This window comes from Nansenia antarctica (genome assembly GCF_963989245.1).
Source record: "Nansenia antarctica genome assembly, chromosome: 2".
NCBI classification, from domain to species: Eukaryota; Metazoa; Chordata; class Actinopteri; order Argentiniformes; family Microstomatidae; genus Nansenia; species Nansenia antarctica.
This window is the reverse complement of record NC_137675.1, coordinates 17544499-17564059: the sequence shown is the minus strand read 5'-3', so window position 1 is coordinate 17564059 and position 19561 is coordinate 17544499. Positions and strand designations below refer to the sequence as shown.

The 19561-nt window shown below is 44.5% G+C and overlaps 2 protein-coding genes across 2 annotated transcripts in view; one reads left to right on the top strand and one right to left on the bottom strand.

The window, feature by feature from the left end:
* Nucleotides 1–7163: 7163 nt before the first annotated feature.
* On the top strand, nt 7164–19168 carry LOC308149886 (tudor domain-containing protein 7B-like; the record flags this gene model as incomplete). Its single annotated transcript, XM_080522766.1, has 13 exons — nt 7164–7368; nt 8482–8668; nt 10189–10369; nt 11952–12316; nt 12678–12870; nt 13688–13799; nt 13919–14118; nt 14608–14742; nt 14828–14911; nt 15102–15239; nt 17439–17968; nt 18662–18822; nt 19161–19168. The coding sequence occupies 13 exons, from the start codon at nt 7164–7166 to the stop codon at nt 19166–19168; spliced, it is 2499 nt and encodes an 832-aa protein (XP_080378892.1).
* Nucleotides 19169–19521: 353 nt separating this feature from the next.
* Nucleotides 19522–19561, bottom strand: part of mcrip2 (MAPK regulated corepressor interacting protein 2) — a gene marked incomplete at its 3' end in the record, with an annotated part of 4381 nt that continues 4341 nt past the window's right edge. The window contains exon 6 of the mRNA XM_080522765.1: nt 19522–19531. Coding sequence (XP_080378891.1) covers nt 19522–19531 — 10 coding nt within the window. The remainder of the gene's footprint in view (nt 19532–19561) is intronic.

The following is a 19561-nucleotide window of genomic DNA, read 5'->3' as shown; positions in this document are numbered from 1 at the left end:
TCTCAATAGAGGAGAGCATCACCAAGTAAAGAGGGCAGAAGTCACTCAGTCATTCCCCCCAGAACACACACACGCACACACACACACACACACACACACACACACACACACACACACACACACACACACACACACATACACACACACAATCCTCTTTTGTCATCTCTTTGCAGTAAACATCAATACTATATATATGAGTATATATACACTATATATATATAATAATATATTATATATAACATATTACTATATAGGATTATATTGGTAATGTCCGGGTTATGGTAATAACTGATGATGTACAATGACTTGTTGGGTTGTGTTTGGTGGATAAGCAGAGGAACTGTCCTGGTCCTGTCTCCTGTCCTTTTGTATCCTGTCTTTTTGTATCCTGTCCTGTCTCCTTTTGTATCCTGTCTTTTTGTATCCTGTCTTATCCTTTTTGTATCCTGTCCCGCCGAACTCCGCTGCCTTCACCCCCGCCATCTCCCGCCTCTCACCGCCTTCACTACCGGACTGCATTACTCACCGCCTTCACTACCGGACTGCAATACTCACCGCCTTCACTACCGGACTGCAGTACTCACCGCCTTCACTACCGGATTGCAGTACTCACCGCCTCACCGTTCCTGTCCCCGGGCTCTGTGTTGCCGACCGACCCGCTGCGCGCCGCTCTCAGACATCGCTGGCCTGGCCGTGCTGTGCTATTACCCTCGTCCCGGGAGGTAGCCACCGCTCCCTCCCCGGTTCGGGGGTTGCCATCTCCGCAGGTGAGTGTCGGTCGTTCCCAGCCTTCACTCACTGCTGCGCGATTTGGTCGCTGGCATGGCACGGCTAGGCTGGCCGGCCGCGCGGGTTCGGTCCCAGGCTGGCAATACAGATGACAACGGCAACGGCTGCTGCTGCCACCAAGGCAGGCATTCTCCGCTGCCGCCGCCACATCCATCGAGGCTCCCAGCAACATCAACACCGGACTCTACACCACCCCCCCCTCCCCGTTCGCTGACTCTGTGTTCCATGTTACTTGTTGTTGTTGCTTGTTGTTTTTTGTGTCTCCCCATGTGTGTCCTATATTGTCAGCGTCTTTGAGCCCTGGAAAAGCGCTATATAAAATTAATTATTATTATTATTATTATTATAACTTAACCACAGAGAGGCACAGAGTGTATTAAGGAACAGCGCCACCCAGTGGCAAACAGGTGATGCTTCATGTCGTCACACGTTATGTGTGTGTGTGTGTGAGGGGCTTTATGAGAGGCCTTCTGGACAAAGACATATTACTGAACGGGCCTACCGGGCCCAGGCCCAGGGGCCCCAGAGATCAGGGGGCCCTTTGCATTTCTTGTCGCAGGGATGCCGGTAGAAAATGTCCTACTGTAACTGGGACAAATGAGATTCCTTATATGAACGTAAAAAAACTATTTTGAATATACTTTTGAATATACTATTTTTAACAATTTTATAGGGGCCCACGTCTTGCAAAAAAAAAAGAGAAGCTTGCTACATAGTTTCTATAGCCTACTCAGATTCTAATGCGAATACAGGCTACATTCCCATTAGATTAATGAGTAGGCTATAGAAACTACACACTAGAGGGCGCCATTAAAGTTTGTGTACTGGGGACAGGTCACGAGGTCACACTGGTGCAGGTCTTTTACAGATCTTTTATTAAGGCTGAAGATGATAAAAGCCCACAAGGACTACTCCGCGTAATTATCGATTGTGGCCTGCAATCTATGTTTCCAAATGTCTATGTTGCGCTGCGGCTATTTTTGACTCTGCCTGTAACCAATTGCGAAGGGGAGCGGTCATTCTCTGTGCTGTCCAGGATTAAAAACGAATTGCGGACTAAAATGACGCAACACCGTCTCAAGGCTCTTTCTCTCATGGCAATTGAGAGCGAACTGACCAAATCACTGGACTTTAATGATATCGTGGATGATTTTGCACGAAGCAGAGCCAGGAAAAAATGCATTGCATAAGGTAAGACTATTTTATGATTAATTTAGTCTTATAAAGCCATCCTGTGGTTGCTATATATGACACCATAGTGTTGCCAATTGTTTTTGGTTGAAAGCGGTGTATTTTGTTACTGTACATGTACTGTTGTTGGCTTCAATTGAGTGTGGCATGCCTGTGTTGTAAATCCTGTGTCGTTGAAATACAGGTGAATTTTTTCTAGTTATTGTGCTGTTGGCTTTGAGTGTTCCTCCGCTGTAAAACCTGTTGAGATGCAGGTGAACGTAGGCTATGTCTTATATACTGTTGGCATTGTGTTTACTTGCGCTCTAAAAAAAATGTGTGTTTGCGCTGGGGAGGGGGGGGGGGGGGCTTTCTACACGTCCAGGCCCAGGGGCCCATTTTTTCATGATCCGTCTATGCTTAAGTTCTGGATGATCGCTTCTTTCTCTCTCTGTGGGACTTCTCCTTTTCTTCATGTGCCTCTTTCTCTGCAAGTCGACACACACACACACACGCACGCACACACCCATGATTATCTTCATTAACGTGTGTGTGTATGTGTATGTGTATGTGTATGTGTATGTGTATGTGTATGTGTATGTGAATGTGTATGTGCATGTTTATGTCTATGTCTATGTGTGTGTGTATGTGTGTGTACCTTGATCAGTGCAGACAGAGACCAAGGCAAAGAGCGTTAACACGGTGAGGCGATGATAACGAAGGTTAACTCGAAACCAGAGAAGGGCAGGTCCATCTACACACAACACACACCACTCACGATTAACACACATCTACACACAACACACACCACTCACGATTAACACACATCTACACACAACACACGCCACTCACGATTAAGATTAACACACATCTACACACAACACACACCAACTAGGGTTGCCACCTTTCAGTCAGAGAAATAAGGGACACCCCTCGCAGTAGGGGCCCCGCTCCTCGGGACCACGACCACCACGGGCCCAAGGGCGGGGTGGGGGCGCCAGTGCTAGTAAATCATAAGTTAAACATCGTTTCAATAAAGCCTTAAGGGCTGCCAAGTTTCACCAAAAGTTTGGAGTGAGATTTTTTGGCGGTGGAGCGACCCAAAACTGTGCACGTTTTGGCAGTGGCGGCCCCTCTCTCCCACACAATTATTTGTGCTAGTTTCCTGCAATTTTACATGTTGTTCATAATAAACCAGCACAATAAATAAAATTAATTGGAACATTTGATAAAACAAGACAAATTCAGACAATATATCATATTTATGTAAGTCTTAATAAACAAATACAGTAGCCTACAGAGTCTAAAAGAAAATTGGGCCCCATCAACAGGACTCAGCCCCTTGGTCAGCAGCAGAAAGACCCGTGGTCATCATCTTATATACAGTGCATTGCTCATAGATGGCTATCATGTTATACAGGACATACCAGGGTTTTTCCTGGGTCCGAATGAGGCCTTTGGGATTGATGTTGAGGGACCCCCAATTGTTGTATTTGTATTGTACATTGTAATTAATAATAATAATAATAATAATAACAATGTTATATTATGTTACAGTAGAGAAACAAAAAACAGTTGCAAAGTAGGCCTATCATCTCACCCAAATTAAGTGAATATTAAGTGAATAGGCCTATTTAAGAAACGGTATGCCATAGTGTCTCTGAGATAAAGGATACAATCCGTTTTCACACTCGTGTTGAATAACAGAAGATTAATGGAGGGGGAAAACATGAGTGTGAGGACGGAGGATGATGAGCAAAGTCCCATCATGGATTTTATCTGGAATTTCACTGCCAATCTCTCCTCCATCACCCCTGAAAAAGAGAACAGAGAATGAAACAACTTGCGATTTGAAAGTACCAGGCTACCAGATACGTATGCACATATTTTGCTACCAGGGTTGCCAGACGGAATTGACATTTCCAGCCCAACCAGTCTAAAAGCTGCCGAATCCACCCGTCCAGCGTGACCAAAAGTAGCCCAATCTGGCAACGCTGCTTGCTACGTTCTAAGACATGCAGCTCGCGTGAACACGTGTTCTTCCAGCAGCGCGCGCCTCCCGCTTCGATTGCAGACTCAAGTTAACGCGCGTGCAGAAAGATGCCACGAAACTCGTGTCCGGTAGCTTTATTTAAAGGAATTTCAAAAATAAAAGACTTGGCAGGCAGCTCTCTGTATGATATATTGGAGGAATCACGCAATGCGGGTGGATTGAAAATACGGAACAAACAGCGTTCCGTATTGGTTCAAAACGGGACGCATCTTTTAACTGTCAGATACGGAACGATTCCGTATTTTAAGGGACGGGTGGCACCCCTACGTCACGATTAACACACATCTACACACAACACACACACCATTCACGATTAACACACATCTACACACAACACACACCACAGTAAGATTACTGTACCTGTTGTTGTAATAAGTGGGTTGGTCCCTATATAAGTGCGGTTAGACGCACACAGTCTGTGCCTTGTTGTGACCCCGAAATCCCATTAAACTTTCTGGACACGTTTTTGTATCCCCGATAACGAATAGCCAGTGGTGTAGTCTACGTGATACGCAGGACTACGCCGTATACCCACTAGGAAAGGCCAAGGATTTGCGTATACCCACTAGAAAATGCGCGAGGATACGTAACGGCGTTTTGTGACAAAACTTTCACTTTCATTCATAAAATTCACCCCGTCTGTGTTACGAAGCGCTTACTTCGAACTTTCTGACATGTTTGTTATCGCATAACCAGTCGTTCAAAATGCTAGTCTCAGTATTTCCCCTACAGAGCCTTGGGGTGGGCGGGCCGCGAATTTGCGAAACCTAGGATGGTAGGGGGAGCTCGCCAGGCAATGAGGGAGTGCTTCGCCAACCAATCAGGTAGCGGTATTGCCCTGCCTCCCCTTACCATCCTAGGTTTCGCAAATTCGCGGGCGGGCCAGACCTCCACACACAGCTTCGTGCCGCTGGAGAATGGTTTTGGTTTTGTTGTGTGTGGAGTTTTTGCAGGGTGAAAGCTCTGCAGAAGAAAGTAAGCAAGTTGAAACGTTAGCAAATATAATTACTGTGTTCTGACAGAGAAAGTTGGTTCAAATGAGTCGTTATTATTTTGACTAGAAAGCGTCTGATTATAGTTTCATGGTGTGAATAATAGTGTCAAAGAACTAGCAAGCTAGCGTGCTCAGAGGTGATTAGATGAGCTAGTCTGCTGCACACATGCCAGCTAAAGAGCTAACTGGAGGCACTTTATTATTTTACTTAAAGTAGATATACAATCTTTCTTATTCTGCTAGAATTGGGCTTTATGGTAATACCATAATGGTATATTTACAGTACATGGACAGTGGATTGAAGCATTGGAACAAACCCTGACCTCTGGTTTTTGTAGTTGGACATACGATTTTCTTACAGGTGAGAGAGTAAGTAAAGACAGTATCTGACTCTATTGCCCACAGCAACCCAATATTCAATTAGAATGATGTTATGATTTGATATGAATTCAATGTATACCTCTTATTAAATTATAAATACTCTGGTTGTTATATTTGCCTTTTGGTTGACAGCAAAAGAGGGAGAGAGGAGGATAGAGAGGGAGAGAATGAGAGAGAGCAGGATGGTGTCGGCACACCAGAGAGACAGCAAGAACCAGGTGAGAAAGTGGACATGTAGTCAAGACCACATAAGTAAGTAGGTTCTCGAGCCTAACGGCCCTTAGGGGGCAGGAGCCTATCTCCTGTTTCTGTAGCGTGAGGCAGCTTGATGTACAAGTACAGTCCATGCCACCCCCCCCAAGGCAGCAAACACTGGTGTAGATGCATACTGTATGCATAAGTGAGTGTGGTGGTGCTTATGGGGTGTCGCTACGGGACAGGTGTCGCTCTGACTGGGAGGGCAAAATCACAGTATACCCACTAGAAAAAACTAGACTACACCACTGCGAATAGCATGTTGATAACGTAGGCTGGAGTAAAATCACAAATACATTTTAGGCTGTCTTGAGGAAAATGTTTATATTGTTGTTTTGATACTTTCTGTTAGTGCCGATATAAATTCAGGGTATATACAGGAATCTTGAGGTTAATTTCAATACCTTTCTAAGACTTTTTAAAGACCTTGTCAATATTTTTCCAGACCTCACCGCCACTTCGAGCTGTAACCGTTAACATCAGTGACACTTTAACAGTTTTAGTTTGCAACAGACTAGACCACTATCATACAACACAATTTCCGGTTCATCTTTGTTTTTTTTAATAAAAACTAATAATTTCACGAACTTTTACTAAAAGTTTTTAGGACTCAAACTAAATATAATTCAGAAATACCTACAAAATTCTAAAAATACTTTTTAATACTTATTAAGGGTCTTGATTTTCCCAAAATTGATTTATCAACTTTTAATACTTTTCAAGACACCGCGAGAGGTGCGACATTGAGAGGTGTGGTGTCTCGCGCATCAACGTCGCGATTGAGGTGACGTCGTGTCGACCACATGTCCAACGAACTTCAGTCGACGAGGCCTCAGAGTCATTTTGATTAGAAGAAAACTCCTTTTCCAAACAGTGCCAGCAGTCTTGGAGTCAGGTAATCACCTAAAGTAGACGACTATTTATCCATTTTTAGTACTAGACTCTGAAATGGACGACGCCTCGTCGTGATTGAGAAGCATTTTTCCAAACAGTGGCTTCCACCATTGATTGCCAATTAGCCAAGTCTTGGTGTCAGGTGATCCACGTTTTACTTGTATGATAAATTATTGTTCATCACTCGATATACATTTAACCAAAGTAGTTTGCGTTATATTAACCGAAAAAAGTATAATCCTGGATCGAAATATTAGGCTAAAAGAGCAAGCTAGCTAGGCTCTGTCATTGAGTATCCTCAGCTGTGAAGTTAGCTAGCTATCAAGCATGTGGAACAACATTGATCTTTTGAGCAAGTTATCAACTGTGGGCTAATAACCGTAGCTAGCTACAGGCTTTGAGTCTAGGACAAAATAGAAATCTTGGTCCCAGACGAGTACAGGTATGGCGAAGTTGGACAGCCCTGGCTATGTCCTATGGCGATCTGGAGACTGGAGTCGCCAACGTTGACTTGAGGCCTTTACTTGAGATCACGTTTATGTAACGAAATAGTCAATGGTGAAGGTAAAGAACAATGTGTTATGATTCCAACATGATGTTTTGTTGTTGTTGTTGTTGTTCAGCAGGATGGCTGATACTGATGTGATGAAGTTGATCCGGGCTGTCCTCCAGTCGGATAAAGATGGGGTGTCCATCGCACGCCTGCAGAAGGACTACAGGTCTCTGACGGGAGAGTTCATCCCCCTCAACCGGCTGGGCTACCCCTCCATGGAGGCCTACCTCAGGAGCATCCCCACGGTGGTGCGGGTGGAGCTTCGCAATGGAAGGGTGGGTACAGTAGCTAGCCACGACCACTTCATCTGTACATTACATTTATATTGACCTTTGGATGTTGTGTACAACATATAGGCTACTACACGTATAAAGATATAATCCTATTCACAGATAGTTCAGAAGTTCCATAGCCGCTGCTCATAAGTTTTCTACTCAGTCACTTAACGCAGAATTGTATTATTATTGGTAACTTGATTAAATCTTTGGCCTCTGTAAAATCATCTCATGCAATACTGACATGCAATAATAGTTTTACGGTGTGTTTTTTTTTTTTCATGCCTTTTGTGATCTTCATACTACCGTAACTTGTTCTAGCTCATGTGTTTTGCGGGGGTCCTGGAAGAGACTTCACACATTGCTCAACTGGTAGCCCGACAGAGGACCTCCAAGAGGCCCGGCCGGTCACAGATTGTGAACTGCCCGATCAGGGTTAAACCCTCCTCATTCCTGTTTAACGGTAGGTAAAAAAATAAATAAAAATGGACTGACATATATAGCGTCTTATTCCAAAGCGCTTTACAATGGCCTCTCATTCACACACCAATGGCGGCAAGCTACCATGTAAGGCGCCGGCCCGCTCATTGGGAGCAATTTGGGGTTCAATGTCTTGCTCAAGGACACTTCGACATGTGGCCAGCTGGGGCTCAAACCGCCGATCTGCCAACCTTGTGATCATTAGACGGCAGCTCTACCTCCTGCGCCACAGCCTCCCCTATTGTTGTCACCGCCGTCCAATGAGAGATGGAGAAATGCCTCATTTGAGGACAATAGTTAACAATATGTTTCTGGCAGACATTTTGCTACTGCTGAACTATGGACATGGATGGTTGGAACAGAACTTAGTAACTGGGCTCTTGCAGGTCAGACAGTGAACTAGAAAACGAGACGGGCTGGCCTAGTTCAGCCAGTATTCCTCTGAGAACATCGGCTTTCTACAGGAAGCTAAGAATACAACTCCTTAAAAAGCCCTCTCTCCCTCTCGCTCGCTTGCTCTCTGTACAATATTTTGGTGTGTGAACAAAACCTGACGGGGGGGGGGGGGGGGGGGGTAGTATGAAGCTTCTCAAACCCTGAAGGCTGTTGTCTCTCCTCCTTCCCACTTGTCTTCCAGAAAAGCCCCGGACATCGTCGTTGCGTCAACCAACGCACTGTGGGCTGTCTGGCAGGCTCATGACCCAGACATCTATGGGGAGACGCCCGCACATTAATAGAGGCTACGGAGGTCTTGGGTTCAACCCTGATGCCCAGCACAGAGGACCCATCATTCAGATGAAGAAACCACCTGTGCAGTGTGAGAGGTGAGGGGACTCAAGGACACACACAGACACACACACACACACACACAGGCTCCCAGATTCTGGATTCAGTATTCACATTTTATTAGGATGTGAGGCTTTTGTCACTAAAATTGGAAGCAGCAAAGATGTGTCTGTGTGTGTGAGAGCCGAGAGGAGAGCAGCGGAGAGAGGAGAAAAAGGTTAATATTCCCCACTTTCTCTCAGTCATCGTTGCTTAAGTAACCTGCCCACCCTATTCCGTTCAGACATGGTACTCCGGACTGATGTGAGCATTAAGTACCTACTGTGACATCATGAGTGACCAGGCTGCTTTATTTCAAACAAGCTTTATTTCAAACAGTTTCAAGTTTATTGTGACATAAACCTGGCACATTACACAAGTGTAAGAGGGTAACATTCTTAGGCTTCGGTTCATGACTTGTGATTGCAGCACAAGACAATAAGGCAATAGGCATAATTCAAGATAAGAAGAAAAATGACAATAGTACAGAACATAATTGACAAATAACATTATTTACAATAAGTGACTGTGAGCTTAATCTTAGGTAGTCCATATGCATGGGATGTGCTTGTGGAGGATAGTCAATAGCAGTGCTCGATCGCCTTGGTGCAGTTGCCATTTGGAGCTCCAATTAACCCCAATAAACACTTAGCACCTTCTGATGACCGCTTGTAGATGCACTGTCTGAAGTTTTTGCTGAAAAATGAAGTCACAAGTCTGTAAACAGATATTCTGCTCCACCAAAAGAGTCTCCTACGTAAAAATTCTAATTTCTACTGGGTTTTTTGCATTAAAATAGCTATAGAGGCATGCATATAGGCAACATTGCATAACTATTGATAGGAGTGTTGACATTTTTTCTTTCCAGAAATAATTTATTCGAGGTCTCTTTGGAAAGTCCTAATTCACTGCTTAATTGTCATACACAGAAAAACTGGGTGGTAATTTAAGGGTTAATGAACATGTTATTGGGGACAATTTCATCATACATACACAATATTATCGCAGTATTGCAAACATATAAATGTGAATTTTAGTCAGTGTGTATGGATGCAAACGCACACACTCACACACACATTTGTTTTTGTAATCTTCTGTGTCAGAAATAGGTTTCAAATTAGATACCTACTGTAGTTCACAAAACATTTAGTCTATTTGATGATACAAAGCAAGTTGCTCATGTTGATGGTGGCACACTTCATATTGATGGTGACACAATCTCTCTGTCTTTAGTCCAGACAAGAGGTTGCCGCTACCTTCCGGGCCATCAGGTGACCATCAGGATAAACCTGCTGGTGAGTGCGACCCCATTGTCCACGCACCCCTTTATATAGGCCTGTCCCAACACTTTTTAGATTAATCATTTCTTTCTCCCCACTTTAAGTCAATCACTAATGTAGACTACCCACAGTTATGGGTGAGGTAATCACTAATCTAGTCTCTTCCCACACAACGTGGAGTAAACTATTACTAGACTAGTAAAACGTTTTTGCTGCTGTTTTCCAGCTCCCTCCCCAAGGCCAAAGAACATCTACGAGTACGACCAAGAATTGGTTCAGAGTCGCCTCATAGAGGTCCTGACCAAGTATTCTTGTGGTCTCTGGCAGTCCAAACTGCCCACTGTGTACCGGGAAATGTTCTGCCAGGAACTACACGGCCAGGCCATCACAGACATGGAGAACTGGACGCACATTTGCTCAGTGAGTATGACTGCAACAATTACAATATTGATTACTTCCTTACTCCTCTTCATCCCCTTTGGGACATAAGGCTTCAATGAGCTCTCTCTGTTGCATTCGGTCCTTGGCAGCATCCTGCTCCTTTCCCTATGACAGGTTAATCTGTTCCAGCTCTTGTGTTTGCACAGTTGTGTCACAGTTCTGCGCCAGGTGAACTGAGACTGCCAAAGGCCCCTGGCCTGAGCTAGATTACTCTTCCATCAACTGGTGGATTGATGATTCACTTGCTTAGTCAAATGTATTGATTGTAAGTCGCTTTTGGAATAAGGCGTCTGCTAAATGCCTAAAATGTAGGTGGTTTTGGGCCTCCCAGGTTCAGTGTTGCTTAGAGGAGTGAAAGTTATGTTTCAAACACACTTTCTTGCAGGCCAAAGTGCATTTGGTGGACACTAGTATCGCTTTGTAGTATTGAAACATTTCTCTGCCGACCTCTACCTCAGCAGTGCGTGTGCTTTTCATTTCAGCGCCCATGTTAACGGGTTAGAGCAGCCATACAGCGCGCAAGGTGCACGTCTCACGCTGGCTGCCGCGACACGCCATCTAGAGATTTTGATTCTCACCATTATTTTCTGCATGCAATGCAATGCCTCAATCGACAAAGATAGGGCTGGTAGTAGCAGCTCTGCTGTTAAAGCTGCACTGCCAGTACGGAAGCCGCAAGCATGAGAGCCGCAGCAGTTCCGCCATGCACACACGCTGCTGAAGTAGAGGTCGGAGGTGCGGTTCGAGCTGTGATGCCAAGTATGAGTATTTGAGGCTGGTAGATACCCAGATACCAGTTAGAACTCCATTGTTCACCCAGATATAGAAATGTCATTACAGTAAATCATAAATCATAAATCACAGTTAGGTTGTGTTAATGAGATCTTGTGTCTCTGCTGTAGACAATCACTAACTAAGGTGACACTTTGGCCCACGTTTCCTCTCCTTACCTCTATGCTTAAAGTAAGTACAGTACAGTACAGTAGATCATATAAAGGACCCAGCAGTTAAATCAAAACTAGTTTTGAATAGAACAGTCTGTGTTAAGACACACTCCACCTGTGAAGAAGTTGCCACTCATGTGAGTTTTCAGATCATGATTTGAGTTGTATGAGAAATGTGCAGTTGGTGTGAGTTATGAGTAGAATGACACCGCTTCCCCTAACTTATAACTGATGCTGTGACTGTATGTAAGTGGAGGAGGTGTTGGAGATGTCTGTATTTTTCTATCTTTTAACTGTGCTGGAAATGCTTGGATGTGTGCCACTGTCTGTTGTGTGTGCTCTTTTGTTTTAACATGTAACCTGATTTCTTTTCAGCCCCCCCTCCCCCTAAGAGGCTTTTGTCTTTTGCCAGGCCGCCAATGTAAATGCCTACAATGCCTGCCTGGTTAAATAAAAAATAAAATAAAATTGTGTTCCAGATTGAATGGGCCAGCAGCACTAAACGAGACGACCGACTGGTTTTCCCCCTTCTGTCCAAAGCCCCCAGCATCACCCCTCCAGCGAAATCAGCCACTGTCGGCACAACGTCACAAACCCCTCCTACCCCCCCCTCCCAGACGGCTGCAACAGTCCCACCGGACATTTGCCTCAAACTCAAAGAGCTCCTGTCCAAGTACATCCATGGCCTGTGGGCCCACACCCTCCCCAAGCTCTTCCAGGAAACCTTCAAGACTCCTTTCCCCGAACTAGACAACCTGTCGCTGCTGCTGGACGCGTGCACCGTGGAGTACCCCTTTCTTGACAACAAGAAGAAGGCCATTCTCTACGCCCTCCCCACGGAGGACAAGAGCAGAGCCCAGCAGGTCCCCCGTGCCACCAACCCCCCGTCGGCCAGCCCCCTGGTGCCCCCGCTGGTTAAGCCCAAGGAGCAGTACTCCTCTGTGCTGGTGGTGGAAGCCAGCACCAAAGATGTCATCATCAGGTAGATGCCAAAGTTCATATTGTGAGGAGGAGCGAAAAATTTAATATGGATCAGGCAAATACATTCAGGTGAACTGAGACTGGTGATGTGTATAAAGTATTTATGACTCTGAAGGTCAGAGTCATTGAGCTTCTCACAGTGGTAGCCAAACATTCTGAAGAGATGGTTCACTTTTTTTTGTACATTTGCCTTTCTATAATATATCTGTTGCCGTCGATCTAGATGGTTTTTGAGTGCATGTTTCCGTGAAGTTATTCTTCCTGCGCGGCAAAACGTCATTCGGGGGTTTTGTAAATGTGACCCCAAAGAGAAGAGTTCCTTCAAAACTGCGCCAACCTTGTGTATGTACCATGATCCTCAGGTACATAGGCAAGGAATATTCTGACGCCCAGGAGGCGATGGAAGACACCATGCAGATACTCTACAGCCGACTCGGCGCACAGAAGCCCTTACTCAACCCTGCCGTGGGGGAACTGGTTGCCGTGAGGTTCGAAGGTGGAGAGGAGGTCATCCGAGCCCAAGTCGGTGAGGTCACGAGTGACGGTCAGGTCAAGGTAAAGTCTTTCATACCCTATTTATGCCAACATCAGTTGGGTGAACATAAGAACCACAGTCATATTATTATAATGATAATATCATCATCAGTCATATTAGGTGTGGGAGGGTGGGTAGGGGGAATGTATGCAGGTATGAAATGTTGTGTATTTTGGTAATTGTTTTGTCATTGTCCTTTGTGTGTTTGTACATAAAATCAAAATAAAAAATTGATCACAAAAAATCAGTCATATTATACACACAGTTTAGTTTTTTTTTCGGGCTTGATTTAGACGTCTGTTGTGGGGTCCTCTGTGGCTCGGTTGGTAGAGAATGGTGCTAACAACACATAGGTTTGGGGTTCGATTCCCGCTGGGACAATATAAACAGGAAAATGAAATGTATGCACTCGCTGCAATGTAAGTTGCTTTGGATAAAAGCGTCAGCTAAATGGCATGTAGTAATAATAATAATATCATATTAAACGCATTGTAAGAAAAGATCCGTCCCTTTAGTGTTGAGACAGCGTGGTTGTCCATAGACCACTGGTTTGTTTAGCTGCGTTGACAGTTTAAACAGGTATAGACAGTTTACTCATTCTCCTGGGTGCTTTTCAAGCACCCGAGTCTTGAGTGAGGATTTGACCCATAGCAAGCCTCCAGGAAATCAAATGAAAATATTTTAATTGTCATCAGTGTTGTATGATTTCGTAAGCACTGCTTATCATGTATGTATGTATACGTATGTACTTGAGATAAACGTTGCAAAACATTTAAATAAAGGTCCACTGCAAATCCAAGCCCCCATTTCTGACCAGGCGTAATCTTGCCCCTGCAGGTGTACTATGTGGACCATGGATTCTCAGAAGTCGTTAGCAAAAGCAGGCTCCTCCACCTGCACAAGGACTTCTTCCAGTTGCCATTCCAAGCTGCCAACTGCAGCCTAGCAGGTAACTTACAAACCTCAGTTTCTGACGCGTGGACCTTCAGAGCGTATCGATTAAGCAATCATCCTCTTCTATTGCTCTGTTCTCCTGAGTGATGTCTGTCTGTGGTGTTCTCTCTGCAGGCCTGGAGAGCTTTATGACAGAGCCTGCTGTGCTGGCGGCTCTGGAGTCCCTGGCGGTTGGTAAGATCCTCCTGCTGGAGACTCTGGGGAAGGACGGGGCACTGGTGGTGCTGTACAACACGTTGCACGATGTTGATGTCAATGTCAACGCTGCCTGTCTCCTCGCCCTCCAGGATCAGTCCATGGCAAGCCCTCTGCAGGTTGGTAGCATGTCATCATCCGGGGACTTGCTTTCTACAGCAGGTTAGGTCGTAAACCAAGGAGCTTCAGTTAATAAGTAAAAGTGCCGAGGGGGGGCGCAGACAACTTTCCGAATAATTTCAATAATTTCCAAAAATGTATTCGAATAAATAACAATAATTTCCAACCCTAGGTTGGACTTCCTTCGCTCCTAGAATCTCAGTCGAGAGATTTGAAATTCTGGTTTTCAAGATCTCAAGCTAATGCAAATATTTTTTACAAGCCTACAGCATTTTCATTCATCGGTTTACTTTCATAAACGCCAATGGAATAACCAAGGGTACCTGCTGAGCATTGTGATGTTACATTAACATTTTTAAGCAAAAAATAGGGACTACAATACATCTTTAAGAATCGATGGTAATACATTTACACATTCAAAAATGGTTTCACAAATTACTGATTGTGGTGAATCGTGTAATGTGGAGCTTTTGTGTTTTCTCTTGTAGGTCAACAGCATGTACATGAAAGTGCGTGTGACCAACATATGCACTGATCAGACCATCTTCTGCCAGCTGCCCTCACGAGGGCAGGTGAAGCTGAATGACATTTTGAAGAAGATTGAAGCCTTCTTCATATCCCAGGTAGATGAAGACTGGTACACTAGCATACCATTTGTGTTTTATTGTAAGTAGCTTATATTGAAGTTGGACCGTTGCTGTGGGACAGGTCACGTCAGAGTCGTTGGTGTCGAAGCCGTTTTGTGGAATGTGCTGCCTCGCCCGCCACAATGGGAAATGGTCCAGAGTGGAGGTACTGTAAGAGTCCCTTTTTCAGAATTAAAATTAATTGAATTATTCAGCAAGATTGGACATTTTTCAATGATTTCTATGATAATACAACACTGTTCTCTTGCCCAGATATGTTCATGGAGGTATGTAGTGTCTCCACCGAATGCCACGCATGCTCAAAAACTATGTTGTGTCCCATTCTCCTGTGTCAGATCACCTACCTCCACTGTGGTGGCAGAGTTCTGGATATTCGGTTCGTTGACCTGGGAACCCCTGCCTCTGTGGAGGTCATCGAGCTAAGGGAGATCCCCACACCTTTCTTACATGAGCTCATGGTCATCCCACACCAGGTGAGACAGCCACACACCAGACGCCGAAGCGACACCCACAGACTTCAACTCTTATTTTGAAATGCTACTTCTTTTTTCCCCAAGAAATGTGGTTACCTTCTCAGTTGGGCATCGTAGAAGTGTGCTCTTGTGTCTATAATGTGTGTCTAAGCGTGTTTGAGTGTCTAGAAAAGCTATAAGTCTAATGCAGTGGTTCCCAGACCAGTGTTAATATTATTATTATTATTATTATAGGCGATCAAGTGCTGTCTGGAGGGTATGTCAGTGGGGAGAGCCTGGCCTCCTAAAGCTCTCCTCTGGCTGAGAGCTACTGTCCACAACTCCACGGACTGTAGCATAAAGGTAATTCACACAGTTGTATCTTTACATACAGGGTTCCCACGGGTCCTTGAAATCCTTGAATGTTTGTGAATTTGAGGAAAAAAATCACGGTCTTAAAAGTTTTTGAGAATAGACATGGGTCATTGAAAGTGCTTGAATTCCCCTCTCTCTCTCTCTCTAAAAAAAATAATATATATATATTCAAAAATGTTTTACTTAGCTTAGTCTCTGTATTGCTTAACTTTACACATATTTCACATATTGTCTTGCTATGCTGTGGTAGAGAAGGCAAGAGACCATCTAGTGTTCACACATTCAATCTCTTTTTAATTGTTGTCTGTGAGCGCATAATTCCTATTACTCATCTAGATCTGTCTCAAACTATGCCGTGTTGGGTCCTTGAATTTGAGGGAATTGAGTCTTGAAAGTCCTTGAAAGGTGCTTGAATTTGATGTTTCAGAAGGTGTGGGAACCCTGACATATTACACATACATATATATATATATATACACACACACTTAATAGTGTAACCAGTGTGGAGAATGATAGCCAAACACATGTATTATCTTTCTATATCTATCTATTTTTGGACAAACACAGATATTGTTGAAAAGTGTATGTACCGTATTTTCCGGACTATAAGTCGCGGTTTTTTTCATACTTTGGCTGGTCCTGCGACTTATAGTCAGGTGCGACTTATATATCAATAATTCATAATCTCTGACTGACATGAACTGACATACGGTAATCTCTGACTGACATGAACCAAGGAGTAACTTCCGCTAGCGCCTCATACACGATAGAATAGCCATTATACTTGACAATGTGGACATTAAACACGACAATGTGGACATTAAACATGATGTTATGGACCTTATACACAATGTTATGGACGTTATAAACGATATTAAAGTCATTTATTCCTTCCAGAGACTGTTCTATGTTGCTAAGTTACCCCCGCGAGGCTATTTTGCTACTTCCGCTAGCGCCACATACGCGATAGAATAGCCATTATACTCGACAATGTGGACATTAAACACGACAATGTGGACATTAAACATGATATTATGGACCTTATACACGATATTATGAACGTTATACACGATATTAAAGTCATTTATTACCTTTCAGAGGCTGTTCAATGTTGCATTGTTTGTAGGCCGCCCTTCATCCTAACTACTTCCGTTTTTCACCAAGCTATCTTTGTCATGGCCTTATACACGATAAATAGTCGTTACACTCGACAATGTGGACATTAAGCACTATATTATGAACGTTATACACGCTATTATGAACATTATACACGATATTAAAGTCATTTATTACCTTTCAGAGGCTGTTCCATCCTGTTTGCTTGCTCCCGCGACGCCATTTTGCTAACCTTCGTTAGCAACGCGCTAGCTAGCCCTGGCTTTACACTCGATAATTTAAGTATTTCTAACCTTTCAGAAGAAGTTTTAACGTGAATTATGTCCTTCCTAGGCTTACAAATCCTCTCATGTCTCTTCACAGTGCCAGACTAGAGTCAAGCTCAACAGGGTCTTCTTTCCCCGCTGATTCCGCCAAGCCCGTTCCCTTGAACCATGCGACTTATAGTCCAGTGCGACTTATATGTGGTTTTTTCCTCTTCATGGCCCATTTTTGGCCTGCTGCGACTTATACTCGGGTGCGACTTATAGTCCGGAAAATACGGTACTCAGATGCACAGTTCGTTTAAGATGAAGTTCTTGCTCTGCTAGGAAGAAAGTTACAGTGGTGTAACTAATTTCAATCCTTATAGTGGAGCTATATCCTATATCTATACTTTTTATGACGGGCTAATTTTGGATCAGATTTTTGTTTTTTCAACCCTTCTTCTCCCTTCTTGTTGCACTTCAGATCTCCAAGCTGGATGAAGCCAAGCTGGTTCACATCTTCATGTTCACCTCTAATGGCACTCCATTAGAGGTGAAGACCAGCATCAACCACCAGATGGCGCACTCTGATCTGTGGAAGTGGCCCAGCCAGAGGAACCCTAACCCTCTGAGCTCTGGTGGCGGTGACTGTGACCTCACCAAGATGGTGATGGTGGAGCTGTCCCTGACCAGCCCTGTGCCGCACCCAACCCCAGCCCAGGGATCAGAGGGGTTGACGGTGGACGAAGTCGCCCCCAGGGGGGTCACTTCGGCCAGGGGACAGTCGCTGCGGCTGCCCCCTCTCCTGGAGCTTCCTCCGACGGACCAGAACCTGGATATCTATGTGTCTGTGGCCTGTCACCCGGGCCACTTTGTGTTTCTTGCCTGGCAGGATCTGCATAAGCTGCAGGTTCTGTTGGGAGAGATGATCCTCTACTACAACAACACAGAGGAGGGGACCAGAGTAGAGGATGTGAGGAAAGGAGAGATCTACGCCGCCAAAATGGAGAAAGAGTGAGTACAAATCAGAGGCCAGACTCATTGTAGGCTAATGCATGGAATAAGAAAAACAACAACAACAACAAAGAAAGCCGTATGGTTTGTTTATAGATTACATCAATTGTGTTTTGGGGATTTTCCTTAATACGCTAAAACGCTGAATAAACTCAGGAAACATCATAGCTCTTTCGCATTCCTTTTTAACGACGATGCCGTTGGCGATCAAAGAGCGTTACTCCGTCATTACTAAATGTATAGTTTAATTCGCCTTGAAACGTTAACATAGTGGTGCTGGCAAGTTTACAGCATGGCACAGTGCCACTCTCGCCTGCTTCGGTCCTCCACACAGCCTGACCTGGAGGCCATGACCACATCTGCAGTTGGGCATGCGGTTCAACTCCCAGAGGCATTTGACGTCTTCGATTTTTGACCCTTCAAAAATATCAGCTGGTTTTAGAAACTGTTGCCTTGCACTATATGTTTAGTCTCTGACAAACAGGTCCAGGGGGGTATTCCATCAACGTCGCTAAAGGAAGGAGGCTTATTTTGATGCATCTCATGAAAAAATAAGCCTGGATTATCCTTTAGCAACGTTGATGGAATACCCCCCTGGTTTATGTTATACCTTCTGATAAGTTATGGGCAACAAAACAATGACGTTTATTTTGGGAGATTTTCTGACGCTCTCCCTTCCCCCACCTTTCCCAGCTGGCACCGGGTGGTGGTGAAGGGGCTGCTGCCTAACGGCCTGGTGTCTGTGTACGAGCTGGATTACGGAAAACAAGAGCTAGTCAGGTGCACCCAGCTGCAGCCTCTGATTGAGGAGTTTAGACAGCTACCCTTCCAAGGCATCACTGCACAGTTGGCTGGTGAGTGGACGCTGAGATATGATGGCCCTGATTCATCACATCATCATCATCATCATCATCATCATCATCATCATCATCAAAGAAATGAGCTGAGCGTATGATTGATCACATTGACTGTTTTACGTAATTATGGCAGATAAGTCACATTGCTTAACTTAACACATATTTCACAATATATTGTTTTGCTGTGCTGTGGTAGAGAAGGCAACAGACCATCTAGTGTTCACACATTCAAGCCTCTCTTTTTAATTGTTGTCTGTGAGCGTATAGTTCCTATTATATAAATTCTCATCTAGATCTGTCTCAAACTATGCCGTGTTGGGGTCCTTGAATTTTAGGTAATTAAGTCTTGAAAGTCCTTGAAAAGTGCTTGAATTTGATGTTTCAGAAGGTGTGGGAAGTCCCTGCTGAGAGTAAATTGATGAATTGATTGCCGGTTGATAAATAAGACCGGTCTTTGGCATTCCCCTGTTTTCCCCTCCTTTATCTGCACTGAGCTTACTAGACCCCCCCCCCCCCATCCCCCACAGCAATGTGCTTTCATCAGCCAGGTCTATCAGATCAGTGTGCGGATCAGCCAGGTCAGCCAGGTCTATCAGATCAGTGTGTGGATCAGCCAGGTCAGCCAGGTCTGTCAGATCAGTGTGTGGATCAGCCAGGTCAGCCAGGTCTGTCAGATCAGTGTGTGGATCAGCCAGGTCAGCCAGGTCTATCAGATCAGTGTGTGGATCAGCCAGGT